This window comes from Cibotium barometz, chromosome 10 (assembly GCF_041138505.1).
Source record: "Cibotium barometz isolate CiBa-2024 chromosome 10, ASM4113850v1, whole genome shotgun sequence".
In the NCBI taxonomy this organism is placed as follows: domain Eukaryota; kingdom Viridiplantae; phylum Streptophyta; class Polypodiopsida; order Cyatheales; family Cibotiaceae; genus Cibotium; species Cibotium barometz.
The window spans coordinates 49,282,317-49,309,601 of record NC_141055.1 but is presented as its reverse complement, the minus strand read 5'-3'; the positions used below and the strand labels follow the sequence as shown (position 1 = coordinate 49,309,601).

Below are 27,285 nucleotides of genomic sequence, written 5' to 3'. Positions count from 1 at the left end.
TTTTTTTTTCGGAAAGTGCCTGGTCATTTATGTTTGTTTAATTTTTCCTAGGCTTGGTCAGTGCAAAATGGCTACATAAAGTGGTCTTGAATTTCTCTTGTTGAGTATGGATATCTAAATTTAAGGATGAGGACTAACTATTTATCATGGCAGAGAATATAGGGTGTGGCATAGGCAATACTTTGTTTGCATTGCTAGAAACCTATCCGAATCTGTTCATGTATGCTTGCGATTTTTCACCACGGGCTGTCAACTTGGTAAAGGTGCAATTTTTCACCTTTTCTTGTGCATGTGACCTCTAACTAGCTATGGACCTGGCTTGCATGTTATCGCTCCAAATCACTAAAGGTTTTATATGTCTTGTAGGCTCACAAAGATTATGCCGAGAAGTGCATCCATGCTTTTGTTTGTGATGTGACTTGTGATAACTGATAACGATCTTAAAATAAAATCTTGTAAACACAATACAAAATGCTTTGTATCTATTTGTACATGACTCAAGCATCACGATGATCTTTCGATAGGAAAATTTTTTATTCATCTGTCATTAGACGGGCATTGTAGAAATTTGTTCTTCTTGAAAGAAGGGCAAAATTTTTAGGTGTCTGTCATATGAAAGATTTGGGTGCCCTTCAAATCCTATCGTTGGTCTCCTTGTTGTTTGTCCGCATACACACCGCTCCATGTGAAAATCACATATCGAGATAATCTATACCCATGCCCAAATTGAGGTGGGCGATGAATTGGTGGGTCCGGACACGTCCCTGGTTTCATACTATATACATAAATGGGTTTGTAGCAACCAAGTCAGTCAGGCAATGGTTATGGGGAGGCAGCAGCGACAGGTAGCAGGTGATGACGGTCTCCACCAGCATGGTAACCCCAACGCCACCACCACCTCGTCGTCGTCGTCCTCCTCTTCCTCATCATCGGAGGCGAAAGGCCTGGAAGGCACAGGAATCCCCCTGCCTGTCAACTTCCATGGGAACCTTCGCAGTGCTCAGAGCGACCAACATCTCAAGGACCTCCTCCAGCAAGCCAAGGAGGCCAAACAAACTGTAAGGTCTCCTTCCCTCCATTTCTTTTGAGAAAAACATTTTCGGAATCACACCAGCATGTATCAATCTGTCATTGTTTTATATTGTCCAGGCAGTCGTCAGTTATGGAGCTAAGTGGTAAGCTTCCTCAATTGCTTTTTTGAATGCGACGACTGGATTATCATTGTGAGTTGTCCATAGGTAGCATGTTATCATATGTGTATGGATTAATGGGTATGTGTATGGATTAATGGGTATGTGTAGGTATGTATCTTTGTGTGTGTGTGTGTGTGTGTTTGAGAGAGAGAGAGAGAGAGAGAGAGAGAGATGTTGTTGATGACGACAATGATGAGTCTTTTAACACTATATCCTAGCCAATAGATTTGTATTGGCGCCGAAATGTAAGGAATGAGCTAGATTCTGGGTTCAAGTCCCGATGGATACAATTGGCCGAAGCGGTTGTCTCCCAAAAAGTGAAGATGTTGTCCAGAATGCGCCGTCGTGGACGAAACCCGTCTGCATGCCATGGATCAAATTAGGGTTGCAGTCATTGGGCTGATGGCCTTGGCTAGAATTTTGTAGGTGGTCCCTAGAAGGGTGATGGGCGTCCACTGTCGAATCTCTAATCTGTCACCGGAAAGTAAATGGATCAATCTCTTTGACAACCTCTCCGGCATGGATTCCGTGATCATAATCTCATTGAAGGTAGCTTTGAAGTCGCCTTCCATGAGATCCCAATGTTGGAGAAATAAGAAATCCGGAAGCTTGCTTCTCCTGGGTGTTTGCCCCTAGGGAGTGCTGTCAGAGCATCCACAAACTCCTCTGCATAGTAAAGGGTGTCAACAAGTAAAGGGTGTCAATAGGAAAGTCCGGAGAGTGGGAGGTACTAGATATCACAGGAGATCACACATGGAGCTATGGAGGATGAAATATCATCATCATGGTGGAGTGTGTAGAAGAGAGAGAGGGAGAGAGAAAGATATATTAAGTGTCTACTAAAGAGCCAATGAGTCTATGAGACCAAAATGATACAATAATATCCATGGCATATCTCATCATGGAACGGAAAATGAAATAGAAGCAAAACAAAGCTATCTCACTGGGGTGCTACAAAACTATCCATGGAATCCCATCATGCAAAACCAAGAACATGGAACATGAGAGGAGCATCAGTCCCCAATAGATGGTATACCACTCCAAAATACTTGGGCGGTTGACACCCCTAATGGCTCTAAACATCTCATAGGCGATGTTTTGAGGTAGTCTTGCATGTTGGCACTTGCCCCCCCACCTTTGCAATGTGCTCTCGAAGCCTAGTGAAGCCGCTCACATAAGGCTTGCCACAATATTTGCACGTCCACCTATAGCATTTTGATTTTCTGGCAGCTTGCGAGACATGGATAGCATGCAATATGAAAGCTTCATTCATGTCTCTCGTCATTGTGATTGATGAAGAGAGAAGCGGCTGGGTAGAGAGAGGGGGTGCAACTTACGCTTGGACAATGGATTATGGAGCCTTGAGGAGAGAGAGAGGGAGAGAGAGAGAGAGAGAGAGAGAGAGAGAGCTTCAAAGATGAGAGCTTGAGAGATTTAGAGAGATCATAGATGGAGGGTTTGAGACTCCAGAGCTTGAGAACTTTAGAGAGATCATAAATGGATGTGGGAAAGAGAGGCTAGAAAGCTTGGAGCTTAACTCGACTCTTGAGCAATGACTCAATGTGAGAGAGAGAAGAACAAGAAGAAGAAGAAGATTGTATTATCGTCCACTGGGGGCCAAATATGATCCATGGGACCAACAAACTAGTACAAGACAAAAAAAAGAAGGAGTCTCCTTCTGTTACTATGAAGGGTAAAACTAGCAAGCTAGTGTGGCATAATGTGACTCAAGCTCCTCTCTATGTTTGAAGAGTAGAGAGAGAGAGAGAGAGAGAGATTGAGAGAGAGAGAGAGAGAGCTTGGCGGTTTGGAGCTTGAAAACTTAGAGCTTGAAGGCTTGAGAGCTTGAGCTTAGAGCTTGATTCCTTGAAGGCTCGAAGGATGTGAGCAAGAGCTTGAAGACTTGAGCCTTATATAGCATATGCCATAACGACAAGCCTCAAGGGGATAGGGGATATGCCATAGAGAGAGAGAGAGAGAGAGAGAGAGAGAGAGAGAGAGAGAGCATATGCCATTCCATAGGCCCATATGGCATAGATTATAGATAGAGAGAGAGAGAGAGAGAGCCTAAATTCTAAAGGGCAAAGGCTAGAGCACATCCCACATGTCCATTCAAATTTCAAAACATGCAAAACGTTTGAAAAAACGGTCAAAAAAGTTCACAAACTGGTCATGGTCCGTGGCAAACCACAAACTGGAGACCAATGTCCGAGAAAGAGCCGGGCTATGCAAAATGTTCGGAAAAAACGGTCAAAAAAGTTCACAAAACGGTCATGGTCCGTGGCAAACCACAAACTGGATACCAATGTCGGAGAAAGAGCCGGGCTATATCTTTTGCTATGGCCGTCTGTTTGCATGGTATAAGCATACAAAATTTATTGAATCTGTCAACTATCGTCATACACTGAGTATTTTGAGATCCACCACTGAAATCCATTGAGATGTCGTGAAAGGATCCTCAGGAACGGGCAATGGTTGAAGCGACCGTGCCTGTTTGGTGTGAGGTACTTTCACATTTTGACATATGGAACATGCGGAAACATAGTTGTATATATCCTTGCGCATCTTCAGCCAATAAAACGATCTTTCTAACTTCTCCAAAGTACTATTGATCCTGCGATGACTACCAACAAGTGAATCATGGGCATCATGGAGTAGTGCCGGTCTCTTCTCCCTGAGAACACATTGTGACATGCGGAGGATTGATCGTAGTGAAACAACCTTAGGCTAAACTAAACTTCACTTAATGATACTTAAGAGATAGACAATGCTGTCAATGCAATGTAGTTATATTAAATGCAATGGTTACAACTAAGATCTATGCTGAATATCCTTCTCAGAATCAGAGAGAGATGCTGAATGCTGATGGTGAATGACTGTTTCTTTCTCCACTGTTGAGGTCCACCCTTGGATGCCGGCTTTCCTCTATGTAGGAGGTAGGAAGATGACTGATCTGAATGCTTACTACTGTTTGAATGATGAATATGCTGATCTGTTGACTCCCCTTGCTCCCTAGGTAGGAAACGCTGAGAAGATGTATCAGATGCTCTGGAATGAATAATGTGATTTGCTTATATATGTTGTATTGATGCTGGTCGGGCAGGAATACTGCTGTCGGTTAGGTGTCTGGACCTTCACGACCTCTTTAAATGCTCATGTACACTGTACTGCTGTCGGCTGCTGACCAGGCTGTCGGTTGGTTCCATAGGCCCCGACCTGGTATGCTGAATATTGCTTTTAAATGCCTTATGTGCATAATGTAGGAGCTGAAACAGTCCCATATATGCTGCACATGATGAGATATATGCTGTAAATTCCCTGAATAGTACTTGATGCCTTGAATAATACTTGATGTTCCTGAATGCTATCTGCTAAATGCTTATAAATGCTCTGATATGCCATGTCACTTGTACACCTTTTGGGTGTGCATGTGACATTCTCCTCTGCTAAATTGTTGCTAGGTGTTACACCTGGCAACCTTTCAACTCCTTTGCTGATCCTCCTCCACTGAAACACTGCCTCCTTCTAACTTCTTCTGCCGGGACTGAGGTGGACTGCAGGAGTTGAATCCTTTGAGCCAAAGACTTCTTCATTGCGGGAATTGTATGGCAAATGCTGCTAAAACTGCTTGGAAATATCTAAGTTACCCCTGACTTGTCTGTGGAATCCCTTCACACACCATCTCCGTCGTTCTTGAACCTTTGAACCTCCTGAGGCAATGTTGGAGCAAACTTCCGCCTTCTTATGTGGAAGAGAACCCCGTGCTGCTAGTCGAAGCCCAAAACTCCATTTACTTCTTCGATGATGGATGTCGTTCTTCCCCAGAAAACTCATGGGTAAAACCTGTATGCCTTGCTGATGCAAGATGCTAGATTGACTGCTAGGATGACTACTATGCTGATGTGCAAGCCCTATGCAACCCTATATGCTGTGTGCAAGAATGCAAACGGATGGGTTACTGATGCATGCCTAAGGGGAAAACCCTAAGGATGGCCTGCAAGATCTTGAGAACTGGATTTAACTGACCGGAAGCGCCTAACATGTTGGCTTACTGAATGACTTAAGGAATGAACATGAACTAAGGCTGCTTTGCTAAGCTCTGATACCAATGTGACTGCGGGGGATTGATCGTAGTAAAACAATCTTAGGCTAAACTAAACTTCACTTAATGATACTTAAAAGATCGACAATGGTGTCAATGCAATGCAATGTAGCTATATTAAATGCAATGGTTACAACTGAGATCTATGCTGAATATCCTTCTCAGAATGAGAGAGAGATGCTGAATGCTGATGGTGAATGACTGTTTCTTTCTCCACTGTTGAGGTGCACCCTTGGATGCCGGCTTTCCTCTATGTAGGAGGTAGGAAGATGATTGATCTGAATGCTTACTACTGCTTGAATACTGAATATGCTCGTCTGCTGACTCTCCTTGCTCCCTAGGTAGGAAACGCTGAGAAGATGTATCAGATGCTTTGGAATGAATAATGCGATTTGCTTATATATGCTGTATTGATGCTGGTCGGGCAGGTATACTGCTGTCGGCTAGGTGTCTGGACCTTCACGACCTCTTTAAATGCTCATGTACTGCTGCTGGCTACTGACCAGGCTGTCAGCTGGTTCCACAGGGCCTAACCTGGTATGCTGAATATTCTAAATGCTTTTAAATGCCTTACGTGCATGATGTAGGTTAAACCGAGGTGAGAAGTACAATCCAAATTTCTAAGAATATTAAGCTTCACATTAAAGACACTAAGTATAGACAGATTCACCAATAATAGCCACACTCACCTACACTCACTTAGACTTAGAGAAGTTGACAACACAATGGGTCCGGAATGCACCCCCCCGCACCCCCCCCCCCCCCCATAGATAAAACTTTATTACATGGAGTATTTGCAGATACATGTAGAGGGTGCTCTTGCACCGGATTTCCAAGTATCAAAGATGAAAACAAAGTAAAACAAGTTACTCCGCCCAAGCCCAAGGCAAGGGGTGTTTCTAGCTTCACACTAGCCTTGTGTGGATCTCACAGGAGATGCCCAATCTCACATAGGCTACTATGTGGCTCTCACAAGCACTCCCAGTCTCACACAATACTAGATGCTCCTTGAGAACCGGGCTCATCTAGTCATCACATAAATGAAAATATATATGTGCAGTAACTCTTTCCAACACATACCTTCTTTTTGGATACTAATCTTGTATCAAATATAAGTTATTTGATGAAGAGGCTTCAGCTGTTCCACACCTTTGATACAGTGAGGGGTGTGTGTGTGAGAAGATGTTATTAACAAATGGCCACTCTTCCCTACAGTACCATATTGAATCCAGCCTTGTGCTAAGAAAGAGAGATGAGTACTCTGTGTGCAGTCAGTTTCTTCTAAAGTGCAGCCAGACTTTCCTTTAGTCCACCGGTTGATGGAAGATAAGAGAGAGAGTCCAGGGCTTCGCTTCAATCCACCGGTTGATGGAAGATAAGAGAGAGAATCTAGGGCTTCGCTTCAGACCACCGGTTGGGCATCAAGGGAGAGATAGGGTTCCCCTTCAATTCAGTCTACTGAGAACAGGAGAGAGAGAGAGAGAGTACTCGTTTCGCTTCAGTTGAAAGACTGCATGAGAGTGGGAGAGAGAGATGGGGTTCCCTTCACTTCAGTTTGCCGACTGCGGGAAAGAAAGAGAGACGGATTCTTTTTGCTTCAGTTCGCTGGCCGTAGGAGAAGGTGAGAGTCGGGATCCTTTCGCTTCAGTTGGCTGCATAGTTGCATTCCGTACCCGTACTCATCCGATGAGTAGCTTCAGTACTTTCCGTACCACTCCATACGTACCGTACCTCGTATGGATAAGGTCTTGGTACCAAATATGAGGTTCAATGTACACCACTTATTTGGCCCGTTTTTTAATTATTTTAGTCAGTGGTCATTGCTCAGTTGTTAATAGATTAGTTTTCATTTCATTGTCTTTCATGCTATTTTTGTATGGATGCTAGATATTTCTTACATACATACATACATACATACATACATATATATATATATATATATAGAGAGAGAGAGAGAGAGAGAGAGAGAGAGAGAGAGAGAGAGAGAGAGAGAGTAAAAAACATGAAAGTACTTATCTTTATGTGTACATATATATATATATATAGAGAGAGAGAGAGAGAGAGAGAGAGAGAGAGAGAGAGAGAGAGTAAAAAACATGAACGTACTTAAAGTACTTATCTTTATGTGTACTTTACGTACTCGTACCGTACATGTACCATACCGCACCGTACCTAAAGTACTCAACCACTATGGTTGGCCGACCCTTCTCCATGCTTCTCCCCGTCGGTGGGAGAACCTGTCAATGTTGGCTAGCCACCATCATTTTTGATGTCGGCTAGTGGGCAAACCACACGTGGACAGCCATGCTTTAATATTATTTTATTTCAAAGCATTAGAAGCCTTCGTAAATGGCACGATTCTTCCTATGTAGATGTTTCAAAATTTTGGGTGCCCATTGGGGTGTTCACACCCATTTTTAATGTAGGTGTGAATAGTCCACCTTATAATATATAACTAAGCCTTAGACATTATTTTTGAGCCTTTTGACGGCTAGATTTGGTGCCTACAAAAAGCCAATCGCAAATCAACAAGCAAAGGCATCCACACAGTCTCGTAGCCAATAGTTCTAGCCGTCCCTAGCACTACGAGACCAAACATGGGCAAGCATGTAGGACACGAAAACAAGTCATGCACTTAGAGAATCTTTTATCTTTGCACATACATAAAGTGAAGTGCATATGTAAATATACATCGGAAATCCCTCGTTCTCAAGCCATGTATCTCACTCAAGGGTCTAGTCATACTAGATGACCCTGAGTTCCAGTGTTCCCAGTCATATTGGTCACACCTATTGGGTAGGAGGGAACCTAGCCTGCACACACACACACACACACACACACACACACACACACACACACACACAAGTGAGTACTTAAAAGGCCTAGGGCTAAGTGCCTAACACACATAAGTGTGTTCACACGGGAAAAAACCTGTGTCCAGACACAGGGAAAAAGTGCCCGTGAGTAAGTTGGGTTCACACCTGAACTAGCCAGGAGTGGACATGACCAACAAACCCCCCTCAAGTGAATGGTGTGAACGGGTAGCACCAGGGTGATAAAGCTATGAATGCTGCCCTGCACTATGCTCCACAGTAAGAGTGAACTGTAGTGCCAATGGAAAAAGCAAGCTCTATATGACGGGGAAAAGGAGAATCCCAATGTCATAGCGCTAATGCTATAAACCACTCATTTTGGATTAATGGTGTTCAAGTTATGGAAAATCCAAAGTTTTGACCACATGTCCACAGTAGTACATAAATGCATCACCAGAAATGCATGGCAAAGATCATGTGGACATCAACTGCATCAAATCAAGAGGCATCGCATGATACCCCCTTGAAGGCAAGTACCAAATGCCAAGCTGAACTGCATGTAATCACATCAATGCTCTGTAACTGCACCAGGGATAAGCATATAAGAAGAGGTAGCAGATATACGCATGTGTAAAGGCAACAGGATCCAGAAGTCATGCCTGTGAGACATGCAATGTAAGCTGCAAGAGGGAAACTCATCAATGGAGGATCCGATGAGGAAAAATCAGCAATGGTAGGGCTGATAAGAGTAAAAATTCAGCAATGGGAAAAGCTGAAAATGGGGGCTCGAGGCGGGCTTCAGCCAATGCTATGAGAGGATAGGTAAACTCTCAGCGATGCCATGATCAGTGGCATGTATGGCAAGTGTAAAGATGCATAATCTCAAAATGAATAATATACATGTGGTGTAGGAACGAATGTGCGGAATGATATGCCTGAGGCACGAGAGAGCAATCAATGCATGGGCCTGAGCATCCCTAGCATCCCAAGTACGCTGCTGTTGAGTAGGAGGAAGACGAGGAGGTGGACCTGCAGGAGGGTGAGCGGGAATCACTTCACCTTCCGCTGGAGCAGGTGCAAGAGGATGCTCCTCAGTGCCATCCACATATAGCCATACATTCTTGGCAACCAAAACATGACGCATCATATAAGCCCACATAGGGTAGTTATCCCCATTGAGCTTGTCCTCTTGAGATAGCATTCCAAAGAGGTCATTATTACTGTTGGCCATGATAACACAGTAAATTTGTCACAAGTCACCACGAGTAGGCAATGCCCAGCAAAACCGTAAGAATGCGGGAGATAAATAGCAAGATAATCAATGGACTGAAAGGGAACTCCTTCACCACCACGAGAAATACATATGCATGTCCCATATCTGCAAGTGTACTGCACGATGATGCAAATTTGTCAAAGTGTCCACAATGGCATACATATACTGCAGCAAACCACAAATGTATACATGTGCCGTGAAAAACACAATCAGTTGACACTTGTAAAAGCTGCAAGTGCTCAAATCTTGGCAAATCAAAGGTAAATTGGTCAAATGCTCCAAAAATGGGCTCAATCTAGAAAAGCCCTAATTTTTAGGCAGCCAATTAGACCAAATCTGAATCGGATCTGCACCTGTAAAGCTACGAAAGCAATTGTCACCTGTACCAAATGCTGTAATGCCCCAAAAAATTGGGGGAAATGCCCCACTGCCAACCAAATGTGCCTGTAATACCCAAAATTTTCAGCAAATAGTGCCAATTTTTGCAAAATTTTCAAATTTCTAGTGCAATTATGCACCAAATCTGTTGAAATCAATGCAAATGTGTGCCAATGCTGCAATTGCAGGCTCAATGGTGAAAAGCCCCAAAATTAATGCAACTAATTTGCTAATTTTCTAGCAATTCTTGAACTTTTGAAAAAATTGCAAAAACAAATCAGTAAAAAATTACTGAACTTGCAGTGGGCAGCTTCAGGGGCAATAGGTGACGCTCAGGTACAAACGGACAGTCAACAGGCGGTGGTGTTGGTTGTACGGCGTAGTTGGTACAGTTGGGTGAAGCAAGGGCAGTGCGACGACGTAAGGAGAACAGGGCGGCGCCAGATCTAGGGCGGGGCGGCGCGGATCTGGGGCGGCGCGAAGCTGGATTAGCACCATACAGGCGCAGGACAGAGGACCAGCGTAGGTACAGTCGGCGCAGGGGCGGCGGTACGATACAGGCGGCACCGTATGATACAGGCGGCGGATCTGAGAGGCGGCGGCAGATCTAAGGATGGATGCAGAGGGCAGTAGGGGAAACCCTAACCCTAATGCTTAGAAACCCTAATGTAGGATGCAGGGAGAAACCCTAACCCTAATGCTCAGAAACCCTAACCCTAGTGCTCTGATGTGTGCAATAGGCTCAAGCAAGAGAAGCTCAAGGGCAATGGGGGTAACCCTAACCTTAGCAGCACCCTGCTCTGATACCAATGTTGGGTAGGAGGGAAGCTAGCCTGCACACACACACACACACACACACACACACACACACACACACACACACACACACACACACACACAACCTCAAGCACAGAGAAACGTGAGTGCTGGAAAAGATGTACTCAATAATGATATCAAATGAAAGTACAAGTGAGTACTTAAAAGGCCTAGGGCTAAGTGCCCAACACACATAAGTGTGTTCACACGGGGAAAAAACCTGTGTCCAGTCACAGGGAAAAAGTGCCCGTGAGTAAGCTGGGTTCACACTTGAACTAGCCGGGAGTGGACATGACCAACACCACCTCCAGGCCTACTAGTCACACTAGCACTGCTAGATGAGCTACTGATCATATCAGCAAAGCTCTCATCCCTCTAGAAATATAAATCCATCTCATAGGACTACTGATCATATCAGCAAAGCCCAAATATTGGACATCTCGAGGGTGATTCACTAGTCAAATTGGTGTCCAAATGCATAGAAAGATCCGAAGAGAATCTATCTTTGCATTTATTTGAGGATACCTTGTTGTTCAGGTAGCCAAATGGTGACATCTCCCCTCTCTTCTAAACAGTCGACCGCAACTAGCATCCAAAATTTGAGGATAATCTTTCAATGTGTGGTCATACAACCATTTCGCATCCATAGCAGGATAGTTGCGAAACTTAATTAGATAACGGCGCTGTAAACGGCCTCGAGGGAGCCTCTTTTCTTTATGAAAAAGGATTTGCTCAAGTTGGAGTATCTCTTCCATTTCCTCAACTTTTGGAGGATCCTCCTCCATAGGTTCACTGGGCTCTGGTCCCAAATACTTTCGAAGAAGACTCATATGAAAAGCATTATGAATCTTCCAATGATCTGGGAGAGCCAATCTGAATGCAACCTCATTAATCTTTTGGGTAATTTTGAAAGGGCCATAATACCTGTTGGCAAGCTTAGGAGTAGCACCCTCCTTGCTAGGTCTTTTACGAAGTCTGGCCTTATCAAATTTCAGCAATACCCAATCTCCTTCTTTGAGATCCATGTGAAGCCTATGCTTATCAGCAGCCTTTTTATGTTTTTCTTGGGACTTTTGAATGGCTGTCCGTACTTTTGCAAAAGCATCTTGCAAATCACGTACATATTCATCTGCTGCAAAGATTTCATCTTTTGTATGCAAAATGGGAGGCAAGACTACTCTGCCATACATAACCTCAAATGGTGCTTTGCCTTTAGAGGATTGTACGGTATTGTTGTAGGCAAATTCTACTAGTGGTAAAAATTTCTCCCACATGCTCTTTTACTCGGCAACATAGCATTTAAGCAAATCAAGTATGGCTGAATTTGCAGCTTCACTCTGTCTATCCGTCTCAGGGTGAAAAGTTGATGAGAAGCTAAGTTTTGTGCCCATATTGTCAAAAAGAACCCTCCAAAATAGGCTAGTAGTCTTGGGATCTCTATCACCGACATTGGACTTTAGGCATTCCATGGTGCTTAAAAATGTGTGAGAGAAAAAGTTTAACTATATGGTCTTGCTTAATGGTCTTCTTCACTAGGATGAAGTGAGCCTGTTTGCTGAATCTGTCAACAATAGTCCATATGGCATCATTGCTATACTGTGTACAAATTCATGACGAAACTTTTTGCCTCAAGTCTTTGGTAACACATAATCTGTTAGCATACATGAGATATCCATCTTTACATACATATGGCATATGTGCTGTCACGGACTGCAAATCAGCCCATAAAGATGAAAAATCAGCATCCGTAGCATAAGCATTACGCATCATAGTCAAATCCTCATGTGATGCGACTAAAATAGCAGCGACATGGCTTTCGTGAGAGCGCATCGGCTACATTCTTCTTTCAAGGGGTATGAATGATTTGGAAATGAAAGATGGAAAGAAAGTTTGCCATTTATTCTTTTTGTGAGATGCTTCACATGCACTTTTTCAGTTGCCATGGCTGAAGCAAATACCGTCTGAAAATCAGCACGAGGATAGAGGTCTAGGCTGTCCTGAATGATGGGTTGTAAGCCAGCTTCAAACTTTCTCAACTTCTCGGCCTTAGAGATATGTAGAAAAGGTAAAACTTTGAGGAAAACTTTCCAAAAGCGTGCATGATATGATTGTACCTTTTCACGTTCTTTTTGTGAGAAGTCATCTCCTGTCTTTATCAGACACCAGGGCCTCTGTTGTGGGTGTGCCCACCCTGTATAATAGTTTTATTATTTTTCCTCACTCATATTTTTTCCCCATTTTTTCCTTTTTTCCTGGATGTGGGAGGCAGTGTAGGACCTGTCGGCTATACCAGGTGCTGGCCGACTGGTCACAGGCAATTTCAGTTGCTCTCTGCTGCTGCTGGCCGACTGCACACGAGTGATGGCTGACTTTGATATGCTGGCTGACTGTTGTATTTTCTGGTCGTGGGCATTTCAGGTCCAATGTATTCAGTTTTCCTCGGGATTTTGTGTATAGAGAAGAGTTACACGCCTATCTCTCTACTTCTCTTGTGCTGTCTATTTTCTGCACTCTACTTGCTCTTGTGGTCTCAGATTTGGTTATCATTTCCGCTGCGTATTTTGACATGGTATCAGAGCCCTAGGCTCTTGAAAGATCTTGGGAGTTTTTTGAGCAAGAGGGGGATAGTTACGTTGTTGATTAGTGGACTGTTTGGACTGTTCGGGAAGCGAAGTTGCAAGAGGAAGGCAGGCTAAGGTGCTGGACAGCCACTTGTAGGTTTAGAGTTTTTTTCCCAACCACTCACCCTTTTCAGTTACATCCCCGCCACGATGGCAGATTTGTTAGAGATGGCTGAGAAGCATGTGAAGATCTCGACTCTCCCCACGTTCCCAGTGGACCGTCAGTTGGACGGGAACAATTACGGCATCTGGAAGGTTATGATGGAGTCTGTGTTGGAGTCATATGACCTTGCTGATTTCATCGTCATCGGGGTTCCACGGCCGGAAGCAGAGGAAGGGGAGTTAGGCACATGCACAGATGTGGGATCGTGTCAACGCCAGAGTCCGGTCATTTATTTTCCTCAATTACACACCACAAGTAATCAATCACGTAAAGCATATGACGTTGGCCAGAGGCATATGGCAGCACTTGGCTTCTCTTTATAACAGGGTATCACCCATGAAGAGGATCTCCTTGGAAGTGCAGATGCGGGTTATGAACTTTGCAAACTCATCGACGATGCGGGAGCACATTAACAAGCTGCAGGCTCTTCAGCAGGAAGTCCTCCAAGCTAGGAAGGAGATATCATCTGAAGACATGGCCATTACCTTGCTGTCCCACTTGCCTGCTCAGTATTCCGCTTTCTACTCTTTGATTACGAGTGGCAGGCTCAGCACCATTACATGGGAGGAGCTTGTGCCCATGGTCTTGGACCAGGAGAAACGTTTCACGAACCCTCCTCACGACGGAGGTTTGGAGGCCTTAACTGGCCAACGGTCGAAAGGCCGGAATAAGAACAAGGGCAAAGGGAAGGCTTCACCGGAGAAGTCTTCTGAGAAGAAGCCCGACATAGAACGAGAGAAGCTGAAGGCCGAACGATCCTGCAATGATTGTGGCGAGAAAGGCCACTATTGGAGGAAGTGTCCTAACCGGACTGGGAAGAGTGTTGATTCTTTAGCCTCAGCTGCAAAGACTCCTGCATTTGTGCACTTAGAGATGATGGACTCCGATGCTTCATCGTCTTCGAGCGAGGAGGCAGTTGGCTTCACCGCGAAGGATACCCGGGAATGGATGCTTGACAGTGGTGCTTCTAGGCACATGACTCCGCCCCGTGACTTCTTTTTGGATCTGAAATGGCAGTCAGGTCGCATTTTCATTGGCGACAACTCCACTATTCAGATTATTCTCGACGGTAAGGGGGGCAAGCATGCTTCCTGTGTTCTTTACGTCCCTGCTCTGGGTTTCATCTTTTGTCAGTGCATGAAGTATGCAAGACTGGCTTTCGGGTGGAATTTGAGGAGCATTCAGTTGCTCTACGGGACCGTGAGACTGGCCAGGTTGTTTGGGAAGGCGGTGTGGAGAACGGTATCTACAAGCTCTTTGCACTCTCCTCGTTGACAGGTTCTCAAGTCGGAGATCTGTGGCACTTTCGTTTTGGCCACTTACATGTGGATGCAATGCGGCGAGCTTTCCGAGACGAGATGGTGGTTGGCTTGCCAGATGTTGGCAGTAGGCAAGGACGTTGCAGTTCTTGCACACGTGGTAAGCAGCATAGGGAATCCTTTCCGAAGCAGGCTTCCAAGCGGGCTTCGAAACCGTTGGAGTTGATTCACACTGACTTGTGTGGACCTCAGTAGACACCATCATTGGGAGGTTCTCTCTATTTTATGCTGCTTGTTGATGACTGTACCAGATTCACGTGGGTCTACTTTCTTTAACAGAAGGACCAAGCTTTTGCACGGTTCAAGGATTGGCACGTGATGGTGGAGAAAGAGTCTGGATTGCAGGTAAAGACTCTCGGGGCTGACAAAGGGGGTGAATTCTCCTCGACTGTATTTCTCAGATTTTGTGCAGATCATGGCATCAAGAGGGAGCTGGCCAATACAGGATCGCCTTTTGAGAATGGAGTTGTAGAACGCAAAAACAGGAATGTGGTGGAGATGGCGAGGACCATGCTGGAGCATCGTGATCTTCCTCGTCCACTTTGGGGAGAGGCTGTGGCAACGGCTGTCCATACTCGTCTCCGACGACTTCAGTACCCTAATATGACTCCGTTTGAGGCATACCTTGGAAGGAAACCGGATGTCTCGCACTTCCGTGTTTTTGGGAGTGATGCGTATGTACATATTCCGAAGAAGTAGAGGGGGAAGCTTGACTCCAAGTCCCGCAAGCTTATATTTGTGGGGTATAATTCTCTTTCCAAGGGATACAGATTGTATGATCCAGACAGGAACGAGATTGTTGTCAGCCGGGATGTGGTCTTTGATGAGCATGTTCTAGTATCCACTATCGAGGAGCCGCCACTTCTTGGAGATCATGAAGAGTCTGATGATGATTCCCAAATGATTGCTCCAGTTGATCAACCTCAGTCAGCTCAGGAGGTTGAGCCCGCAGCTGGAGTGGAAGCCCCGCAACGGTCGGAGGCTTCTCGATCTGTTCGAGTACCCAGGTGGTTGTTAGACATCCTTCGGGAGTCAGGTGTCACGGAGTTACCCTCCGAGTGGACCACAGAGGATGGCCCTCGAAGATCACACAGAGTCCGAGACAAAAGCAATACAGCGGAGCTTCTTCAGGTAAACTATGCTCTGATGTCTCGTATTATGCAGGATAAGGAGCCCACTTCCGTAAAGGAAGCCCTTTCACAGGATACTTGGAGGAAAGCCATGCAGGTGGAACTTGATGCCATCGAGAAGAACAACACATGGGAGTTGGTACCGAGGCTGTCGAAACGGTTAGTCATTGGTGTCAAATGGGTCTGTAAGACCAAATATGCGTTAGATGGGTCAGTGGACAAACACAAAGCCAGACTTGTGGCTAAAGGTTATGCTCAGCGGCCAGGCATCGACTACGAGGATACCTTTGCACCGACAGCACGGATGACCACGATTCGGACCGTTCTTGCCCTTGCTTCTTCTCAGAGGTGGCCCGTGTATCAAATGGATGTGAAATCTGCGTTCCTTAATGGTGACCTGCAGGAGGAGGTGTATGTTGAGCAGCCTCCAGGCTTTGTTGTTCCAGGATCAGAAGGGATGGTTTACAGGTTACGTAAGGCTTTGTATGGTCTTAAGCAGGCTCCTAGGGCTTGGAATCAGAAGATTGATTCCTTCTTTGTTCGGATTGGATTTTAGAGATCGGTTGCAGATCCTAACCTGTATCTCTTTCGGGAACGCGGCATGGTTACAATTATCATCCTTTATGTGGATGATCTCATTCTCACCGGCGGTCATGTGGAGCACATTGGCGTGACGAAGGCTGCCTTGTCAAAGGAGTTTGAGATGACCCGACTTAGGCTTACTCCACTTCTTTTTGGGATTGGAGATCTGGCAGACCGAGAGGGGGTTTTTTGTCTCAGCAGCGGTATGTTCATGAGTTGCTTGAGGCCTTTGGGATGGAGAACTGCAAGCCTATTACTTCGCCGATGGACCCAAACACAAAGTTAACCGTTAATGATCCTTGTGAGCCAGTTGATGCCTCGCAATATCGGAAGTTGGTTGGTTCATTGATCTGGTTGCTGAACACCGGATTGGACTTGAGCTTCTCCGTGGGGCTGTTGAGCTCTTTTATGCAGATGCTATTGAAGTCTCATTGGGACGCATGATTGCGGATCTTGCGGTATCTGCAGAGTACGAAGGATCTAGGACTCTTTTACACAGGAGGGGATGGAGTCAGACTCCAAGGTTGGAGTGACTCAGATTGGGGAGGAGATCCAGACACGAGGAGATCTACTTCGGGTTACAGTTTTACCCTCGGCTCAAGAGCAGTTTCTTAGAGTAGTAAGAGGCAGCCAACTATTGCCCTATCTTCGACACAGGCAGAGTACCGGGCTGCTTGTGGTGCTGCTTGGGAGGTTCTGTGGTTGCGAGGCTGTTAGGCGAGATTGGGTTTCCACAGAAGGAGCCCACAGTCATCCAGTGCAATAACTAGAGTTGTATAGCTATTGCTCGGAACCCGGTCTTCCATGCCCGGACCAAGCACATAGAGATACAGTATCACTTTGTACGTGAGAAGATCTTGGCTGATGACATCTTGCTACTTTATTGTTCAACGGAGGACAATGCGGCTGACCTCTTCACGAAGTCTCTACCTCAGGCTACGCCCAGGCGGCACTCCAGCTCCCTTGGGTTGATTTCACAACCAGGAGCTGAGAGGGGGTGTTAGAAGTCATCTCCTGTCTTTATCAGACACCAGGGCCTCTGTTGTGGGTGTGCCCGCCCTGCATAGGTGTTTTATCATTTTTCCTCACTCCTTGTATTTTTTCCCCATTTTTTTCTTTTTTCCTGGGTGTGGGAGGCAGTGTAGGACCTGTCGGCTGTACCAAGTGTTGGCCGACTGGTCACAGGCAGTCCCAGTTGCTCTCTGCTGTGCTGGCCGACTGCACACGAGTGATGGCCGACTTTGATATGCTGGCCGACTGCTGTATTTTCTGGTCGTGGGCATTTCAGGTCCAGTCGGCTGTCCATCTACTGGCCGACTGCACTCATGGGGCCATATAAAATGGCCCCATGGCCCCCCACCTATTGTATTCAGTTTTCCTCGGGATCTTGTGTATAGAGAAGAGTTACACGCCTATCTCTCTACTTCTCTTGTGCTGTCTATTTTCTGCACTCTACTTGCTCTTGTGGTCTCAGATTTGGTTATCATTTCCACTGCGTATTTTGACACTTTTTGCCCAAGTGAATCCCACTTCTTAATGATATCTCTCTCAAAATGGGGAAGTAGAAACTGCTTGCGGAAGGTCTCTTTGAATTATGTCCAAGTCTTTGGTGCAATGCCCAAAAGCTTTTCGGCTAACCACCATGAGCTTGTGGTTCCTTTGAGATGATGACCCACTTGTCGAAGCTTTGACTTCTCCGTATAGTCTTCTTCCATAAAGGCTATCTCAATTTGAGATATGAAAGCCAATGCCTTGTCTACATGCAAATGCCCATGATAGTCATCAAATTTTACCCGTTTATTACCTGTTTTAAACACTACACTCCCTAGATGCTTAGGGGTGGAGTCCTCAGATAAGGCATCTTCCATAATACATACATCCAGCTTTCCTTTCCCTTTGCATGCATCCTTTAGCCCTGCATCACCACCACACATTTCCCCTTTGCTCTTCTTAGCATTTACATGTGGCACCTTGCCTTTATCATGCATAAATGTGGCTTTTGAAGTTCCATGCATAGGCTTTGGGCTGCGAGTCACCATGACTCTCTTCCTGCATGTGCATGCCTCCACGAGATCCACCAAAAAGAGATCTAGGCAATGGTACCACCCATGGTGTTGGTGAACACACACATAGAGTGGGAGTGTCCTCTTGTACATGAGTATGAGCTGTCCGGACAGCCCACTTCCTTGCTTATCTTGAAGAGGTTTCACAAATACAGGGTTGGCATCTTTTCCCAAAACCACTTCACCTTTCCTTATGAGGTAGGAAAGGAATAAATCTCTGGGATTTACCTGCAATTGAGTTGGAAAATCCACAAATAGAGAAGACTCTTGCTCTACATGACAAGTATCAAGAACTTGTTTACCTTTTTCAACCCATCTAGCTTCCCAATTAGCTTTGCTCTTCTCAAGCTTTTCTTCTTCCACGTGACGCCAGGCTCGAAGTTCCTCCACTCCCTTCTCTTTTAGTCTGAGAACTTCTCCAGGATCAAATTCCAGTTGAACTGTAAGGTGCCTCCCTTGAGAAGTACTCACATGAGAGGGTGAACGGTCATCCATCTTCAATTAGCAACCTTAATAAGGAGCTATCCCTTGAAAGTGGATTAATATTCCACCAAGGTATGAACAAACAAACTGGGCTTTGATACCAATGAAACCAAGGTGGGAAGTACAATCCAAATTTCTAAGAATATTAAACTTCACATTAAAGACACTAAGTACAGATAGATTCACCAGTAACAACCACACTCACCCACACTCACTTACTTAGAGAAGTTGACAACACAATGGGTCTCGAATTGCCACCCCCCCCCCCCCCCCCCCCCCCAAAAGAGATAAAACTTTATTACAAGGAGTATTTGTAGATACATGTAGAGGGTGCTCTTGCACTGGATTTCCAAGTATCAAAGATGAAAATAAAGTAAAACAAGTTACTCTGCCCATGCCCAAGGCAAAGGCAAGGGGTGTTTCCAGTTTCACACTAGCTTTGTGTGGATCTCACAGGAGATGCCCAGTCTCACATAGGCTACTAGGTGGCTCTCACAAGCACTCCCAGTCTCACACAATACCAGATGCTCCTCCAGAACCAGGCTCATCTAGTCATCACACATAAATGAAAACATATGTGTGCAGTAACTCTTTTCAACACATACCTTCTCTTTGGATACTTCTCTTGTATCAAATGTAAGTTATTTGATGAAGAGGCTTCAGCAGTTCCACACCTTTGATACAGTGAGGTTTCCCCAACAACTTGTGTGTGTGTGTGTGTGTGTGTGTGAGAAGATGTTATTAACAAATGGCCACTCTTCCCTACAGTACCATATTGAATCCAGCCTTGTGCTAAGGAAGAGAGATGAGTACTATGTGTGCAGTCAGTTTCTTCTAAAGTGCAGCCAGACTTTCCTTCAGTCCACCGGTTGATGGAAGATAAGAGAGAGAGTCCAGGGCTTCGCTTCAGTCCACCTGTTGTTGGAAGATAAGAGAGAATCCAGGGCTTCGCTTCAGTCCACTGGCTGGGCATAAGGGAGAGATAGGGTTCCCCTTCAATTCAGTCTACTGATAACAGGAGAGAGAGAGATAGAGAGTACACGTTTCGCTTCAGTTCAAAGACTGCATGAGAGTGGGAGACAGAGATGGGGTTCCCTTCACTTCAGTTCGCCGACTGGGGGAAAGAAAGACGGATTCTTTTTGCTTCAGTTTGCTGGCGATAGGAGAAGGTGAGAGTCGGGATCCTTTCGTTTCAGTTGGCCGACCCTTCTCCATACTTCTCCCCGTCGGTGGGAGAACCCGTCAACATTGGCCAGCCACCATCATTTTCGACGTCGGTTCCCATGCTGTAGAAGTGGGCAACCACACGTGCTCAGCTATGCTTTAATACTATTTTATTTCAAAGCATTAGAAGCCTTCGTAAATGGCACGATTCTTCCTATACAGATGTTTCAAAATTGTGTGTGCCCATTGGGGTGTTCACACCCATTTTTAATGTGGGTGTGAACACTCCACCTTATAAAATATAACTAAGCCTTAGACATTATTTTTGAGCCTTTTGACGGCCAGATTTGGTGCTTGCAAAAAGCCAATCGCAAATCAACAAGCAAAGGCATCCACATAGTAGGATATGAAAACAAGTCATGCACCTAGAAAATCTTTTATCTTTGCACACACATAAAGTGAAATGCATATGCAAATATACATTGGAAATCCCCCGTTCTCAAGCCATGTATCTCACTAAGGGGTCTAGTCATACTAGATGACCCCAAGTTTTGATGTTCCCAGTCATATTGGTCACACCTCTAGGCCTACTAGTCACACTAGCACTGCGAGACGAGCTACTGATCATATCAGCAAAGCTCTCATCCCTCTGGAAATATCAATCCATCTCATAGGACTACTGATCATACCAGCAAAGCCCAAATATTGGACATCTCAAGGGTGATTCACCAATCAAACTGGTGTCCAAATGCATAGAAAGATCCGAAGAGAATCTATCTTTGCATTTATTTGAGGATACCTTGTTGTTCAGGGAGCCAAATGGTGACAATAGGAGTTGAAACAGTCCCATACATGCTGCACATGATGAGATATATGCTGTAAATGTCAGAGTATGCAGCGGAGATGAAGACAAAATCTGAAAACACAAGAGCAAGTGAACTGCAGAAAAACACAGCAATAGAGAAGGAGAGAGAGAGGCGTGTACCCTGCTATATATACACAAGAAAATCCCGGTGATTGAATACAATGAGTGGGGGGGCCAGCGAGGACAGTATGACCGCATCCGGGGCGACTCGGATGAGGCGATCTTGCGACGCCAGGCCTTTCACACCACCTGGCACAGCGGCCCCGTCTATACCCTACACGCGGGGTCCCCCCGTTGGCATTACAGGCCACCTGTTTGGCTTTTCCCCCCTCCTATTGTATGATTTAGCCCCTCAGTTCTTTGTACTGATGCTTGTACTTTTCAGCACCTAGAGAGAGTCTCCCGGGCTGCCTTGTTTTGTTCACTGCTCTGTTTTTCTTGTGAGCAGAAGAGGATCTTTTGTAGCCTTACGGGCGTTTTTATATAACTAATGAAAGGATTTTTTCTCGGGAAAAAAAAAATGAGTGGGGTGGCCAAGGGGCCATTTTATATGGCCCCACATGAGCAATTGGCTAGTAGAAAAGACAGCCGACAGCACACAGATGGTCCACGACGTGCTCCAGCTCCAGTCGGCCAGCTCCTGTCAATCAGCCAGCTACAGAGGACAACCTGGGGGAGCAGACTCAGTCGACCACCATCTGGATGAGCCAAGAACCACAGGACAGCCTCCCACACCTTAGGAAAAATAGGAAAAAATATGGAGAGTGGGGAAAAATGAGAAAACACCCGAATCGGGCGGGCACACCCACAACAGAGGCCCTGGTGTAAATATACAGACAGGAGATGATTGCTAACACCCCCTCTCAACTCCTGGATGTGGAACCAACCCCAGGGAGCTGGAATGCCGCCGGAGCAAAGCCTGAGATAGAGACTTCGTGAAGAGGTCCACCGCACTGTCCTCCGTTGAACAGATTTCTAGCAAGATGTCACCAGCAACAATCTTTTCACGAACAAAATGCCTTTGGATGACTGTGGGTTCCTCCAGTGGAAACCTAATCCTGCCAAGTAACCTTTGCAACCTCACCACCTCGCAAGCAGCACCACAAGCAGCCCGATACTCTGCCTCTATCGGCGACAAGGCAATAGATGGCTGCCTCTTACTGCTCCATAAAATTGCTCCTGAGCCAAGGGAAAAACTGTAGCCTGATGTCAAGGTCCTCGAGTCTAGCTCTCCTCCCCAATCTGAGTCACTCCGACCGTGGAGTCTGACTCCATCCATCAATTCCCCTCCTGTGTAAAAGAGTCCAAGATCCTTCGCATGCTGCAGAAACCACAAGATACGCAATCCTGCCTCCCAAAGAGTCCTGTGCAAACATGAGCTCAATAGCCTCATCAGGAAGCTCCCGTCCAATCTGGTATGCATCACGTGGACTCTGACTCCAATGTCCATCCATCAATCCCCCTCCTGTGTAAAAGAGTCCAAGATCCTTCGCATGCTGCAGAAACCACAAGATACGCAATCCTCCCAAAGAGTCCTCTGCAAACATGAGCTCAATAGCCTCATCAGGAAGCTCTCGTCCAATCTGGTATGCATCAACCAAATCAATGAACCATTCTGCTTCTAAGTTAAGGAGGCATCATACTGCTCACAAGGATCAACACCTATTACGGTGGGATGCCAAGTCCCGGAAACCTGCTGAAGACCACTCAAGGCCTTCGGAAACCTGTAACCAACCCCCTCTGAATCCGAAACCACAAAGCCTAGAGAATGTGCAACATCCACCTCCACCTGCAAGTAATCAACTGCCACCTGCCTGGCCTTCCGATAGGTCCCCGTGGAAAGAACTTCCTCATCTACAGGAGTGAATTTGTCCCGAATACTACGAGACATCAGAGCATAGGTTACCTGTAAAGTTTCCTCTGACTGACGAACACAAGAACTACCAACATCTGTACTGGAAAGTTCCTGCTAACTGCTGCCATCATCTGGCAAGCCATCCACCATCTAGTTCGAGAAAGCGTGCACCTGCAGCGTATCCACACTTAAGTGGCCATTACCAGACTGCCACTCATCACAAAACTCAGGACCTGGGAGAGAGTGCTGAAAGTTTGTAAACTCCATTCTCCACTCCGCCTTCCCAAACTGCTTGGTCTATTGCCTTGTCTCGGAGAGTAACAAAATGCTCATCAAACTCCAACCTGCCCTCACTGTGAACGGGGATAGTGGATGTTTCCCCAGTAAGAATGTGACGAGAATACCTGCAGAGATCCTGTAAAGCCGAACGGGAAGGAATCATCTCCAGGTGCACAAAAGCTGGAGTCTTCACGGTTGCTGCTGAGGATTTTGCACTCTTCTTGGTGCTCCGCTTGGGACACTGCCTCCAATAGTGGCCTTTCTCGCCACAAGCATTACAGGTCCTCTCTGCCTTTAGTTTCTCGCGGTCTGCGTCGGACTTCTTCTCAGAAGACTTCCCCGGTGAAGCCTTCCCTTTGCCCTTGCTGTTACGGCCTTTCGACCGTTGGCCAGTCAGGGCTTCCGAACCTCTGCCCTGTGAAGGGTTCGAGAATCTTTTCTCCTGGTCCAAGACCATGGACACAAGCTCCTCCCAGGTGATGGTGCTGAGCCTGCCACCACTGGTAATCAATGAAGAGTAAAATGTCGAGTACTAAGAGGGCAAATGTGACAGCAACGTTATGGCCATATCCTCCGACGATATCTCTTTTCCAACCTGGAGAACTTCTTGCTAAAGAGCCTGCAACTTGTTGATGTGCTCCCGTATCGTCGACGACTTTGCAAGATTTATCACCCGCATCTGTACTTCCAAGGAGATCCTCTTCATGGGTGATACCCTGTTATAGAGAGAAGCCAAATGCTGCCATATACCTCTGGCTAGCATCATATGCTTGATATGATTGATTACCTGCGGTGTGCAGTTGAGGAAAATGAAAGAATGGACCTTGGCATTGACATGATCCCACAACTGTGCCTGTGCCTCGCGTTCCTTCCGAATTGAGGATAACTCCCCTTCCTCTAACTCCAGCCATGGAACCCCAACAACAATGAAATCAGCAAGGTCGTAAGACTCCAAAACAGATTCCATCATTACCTTCCATATGCCGTAGTTGTTCCCGTCCAACTGACAGTCCACTGGGAATGTGGGGAGTGTCGGGATCTTCACATGCTTCTCAGCCATCTCAAGTAAATCTGCCATTGCGGGGGTGTAACTGAAAAGGGTGGGTGGGTGGGAAAAATGAAAAACTTACTTAAACCTACAAGTGGCTGTCCAGCAAATCAGCCCGCCTTCCTCTTGCTTCTCCTCTTTCCGTACGGTCCAAAACAGTCCACCAATCAGCAACAAAACAGCCCCCCTCTTGCTCACATAGTTCCCAAGATTTATCAAGAGCCTAGAGCTCTGATACCATGTTAGAATATGCAGCGGAGATGAAGACAAAATCTGAAAACACAAGAGCAAGTGCACTGCAGAAAAACACAGCAATAGAGAAGGAGAGAGAGAGGCGTGTAACTCTGCTATATATACACAAGAAAATCCCGGTGACTGAATACAATGAGTGGGGGGGCCAAGAGGCCATTTTATATGGCCCCACATGAGCAGTCGGCCAGTAGAAAAGACAGCTGACAGCACACAGATGGTCCACGACCTGCTCCAGCTCCAGTTGGCCAGCTTCTGTCAGTCGGCCAGCACACATATCAAGTCGGCCAGCTACAGAGGGGCAGCAGACTCAGTCAGCCACCATCTGGATGAGCCACGAACCACAGGATAGCCTCCCACACCGGAGGAAAAATAGGGAAAAATATGGAGATTGGGGAAAAATGAGAAAATACCTAAATCGGGCGGGCACACCCACAACAGAGGCCCTGGTGTAAATATATATTGCTCATAGTAAATGCCCTGAATAGTACTTGATGCTTTGAATAATACTTGATGTTCCTGAATGCTATCTGCTAAATGCTTATAAATGCTTTGATATGCCATGTCACTTGTACACCTTCTGGGTGTGAACGTGACATTCCCCTCTGCTACTAAACTGTCCCTCCAGACTTTTTCTGTTGGGACTGAGGTGGACTGCAGGAGTTGAATCCTTTGAGCCAAAGACTTCTTCACTGCGGGAATTGAAAGGAAAATGCTGCTAAAACTGCTTGGAAATACCTGAGTCACCCCTGACTTGTTTGTGGAATCCTTTCACACACCATCTCCGTCGTTTCTGAACCTTTGAACCTCCTGAGTCGATGTTGGAGCAAACTTTCGCCTTCTTATTTGGAAGAGAACCCCCTGCTGCCAGTTGAAGCCCAAAACTCCATTTACCCCTTTGATGATGGATGCCGTTCCTCCCTAGAAAACTCGTGGGTAAAACTTGTATGCCTTGCAGATGCAAGATGCTAGACGGACTGCTAGGATGACTACTATGCTTATGCAAGCCGTGTGCAACCCTATATGCTGTGCAAGAATGGAGATGGATGGGTTACTGATGCATGCCTAAGGGGAATACCCTAAGGATGGCCTGGAAGATCTTGAGAATTGGATTTAACTGAGCAGAAGCAGCTAACATGTTGGCTTACTGAATGACTTAAGGAATGAACATGAACTAAGGCTGCTTACCTTGTAAAGCTCTGATACCATGTGACATGTGGGGGATTGATCGTAGTGAAACAACCTTAGGCTAAACTAAAATTCACTTAATGATACTTAAAAGATAGACAATGGTGTCAATGCAATGCAATGTAGCTATATTAAATTCAATGGTTTAGAATTACAAAGATAACTTATAGACTTTTCTAGTTCTCATTACATGAGAATCTTTAGGAATTCTGAAGTAAACCTCTTCCAGTAGGAATACTTAGCATACGATTGCACTCTATATTGTGAACTCCTTATGCTCTCTCTTGCAAACTGCAACATCTCTTGCTGCTATTTCAAGCAATCAATGGCCTTGAGGAAAAATCTTTTAAGTTCTTACATCAAATCTGCCAACTTTAGCAATGCATAAACACAGCTTCTAGGCTTTGTGGTAGTGAGACTCAATAATGATGAGTTCCATGTTGCATCTAGTGTATTCAGGAATGCACAAAATGGACTATTTAGAGGCCTTTTTTGAGCATTACGTGTGTGCAGGCATGCATGCATGCGCGCACATGTTCATGCGCCTGCATGCGTGTTTTTGTAAAGGGCTCGCTGACAGGCTTTTAAGCCAGTGTGTGGGAAAAGAAATCACTCATGGGGCATTCAAAATTTGTGACGTGGAAAAACTAGCAATCAGGTCAATATGTGACCTTTTATTGTGTTTAAAGTATTTTCTGGTGGTATGATTATGCAGGTGCCATGCATGCCGACAAATGCTACCCACATTTTGTAACCTGAGCAATGACTACCCAAATTCATTTTTCATCTATACAGACATTGATGAATGCCCCGTGGAAACTCAAGATGTCCGCTACACACCAACGTTCCGGTTTTATAGAGGGGGTGAAAAAGTTGATGAGTTCTATGGAGCTGGGCCTCAGAGGCTTAGAGACAGAGTGTGGCTGCAAGCATGAGTTGGTGAGAGAGTTTTCTATACATTCACTTTTGAGTGTGGTGCTGCTCGAAAGTCACCTCATATAGTGTTCGCCTCTTGCAGCTTATAGTCTAGATGAACTATGTATGGATTCGTACAAAAGGATGATTCGATCAGAATAATTAGTGTAGAGTTTCCTTCTTCCAAGATCTGCTTCTTTCGAAGGCTAGAAATGGTTGAAGTAGTTGCAGTTGGTAATTTAAATGGGACAGCTTTTCCTTGACGAAGCTGTCTTCGAGTGACCGAGGCTAACTAAATGAATTTCCTGAGGTTTGCTGCAAGTGGCAGAATATTTTCTCTCATGCAGTAGGCCCTCTTCCCAAGGCTGAGTTGGGTTTCTGGCTTTGAGATAATGAGTAGGCTGGTGAAAGAAATAGAATGGTGAGTGGGCTGCATAGCTTATTCTCACAAGTTGAAATGTGTGTTGATAGTTTATGGAATCACATGGGCTGCTGTTCAATCTGAGAGTTGGTCAGTCAAAGATGTTTCTATCTAGAAAATTTCTGTTTGTTTAAAATGTTCAGGGACACGAGAATGTCAATGTGAGAAACAAAAGGGAATTTCGTTTTTCTCAAAATATGAAAGAGAGTTATGTTTCGGCCACTGTATGGTGTGCTGCTCATCTTGGGTTAAATATATCACAGAGCAATGTAACTCACCTGGTGAGAATTTGAAGTATTTTCTACATACACATGGTTAAACCCTTGAAAACGAGTATGGCTCTTGTCTATATCTTACATAAATTG

At 45.5% G+C, this 27,285-nt stretch overlaps 1 protein-coding gene across 2 annotated transcripts; it reads left to right on the top strand.

Annotated features, from left to right (window-relative positions):
* Positions 1 to 745: 745 nt before the first annotated feature.
* On the top strand, positions 746 to 27,144 carry LOC147635015 (Thioredoxin superfamily protein). Of its 2 annotated transcripts, XM_086804267.1 has the most exons (4): positions 746 to 1,058; positions 1,150 to 1,175; positions 26,300 to 26,523; positions 26,603 to 27,144. In XM_086804267.1, exons 1-3 carry the CDS (start codon positions 819 to 821, stop codon positions 26,517 to 26,519), a joined length of 486 nt encoding a protein of 161 aa, XP_086660393.1. In that variant the 5' UTR covers positions 746 to 818; the 3' UTR covers positions 26,520 to 26,523; positions 26,603 to 27,144. The 2 variants fall into 2 exon arrangements, with proteins under 2 accessions (XP_086660393.1, XP_086660392.1); XM_086804266.1 differs by having other exon boundaries at positions 747 to 1,058; positions 26,300 to 27,144.
* The last annotated feature ends 141 nt before the right edge of the window (positions 27,145 to 27,285 follow it).

Excerpts from the sequence above, each read along its gene's own strand:
- LOC147635015 (XM_086804267.1), top strand. The coding sequence starts at position 819 with ATGGTTATGGGGAGGCAGCAGCGACAGGTAGCAGGTGATGACGGTCTC. Across the intron at positions 1,059-1,149 it reads CCAAGGAGGCCAAACAAACT|GCAGTCGTCAGTTATGGAGC; the intron begins GTAAGGTCTCCT and ends TATATTGTCCAG. Across the intron at positions 1,176-26,299 it reads GTCAGTTATGGAGCTAAGTG|GTGCCATGCATGCCGACAAA; the intron begins GTAAGCTTCCTC and ends ATGATTATGCAG.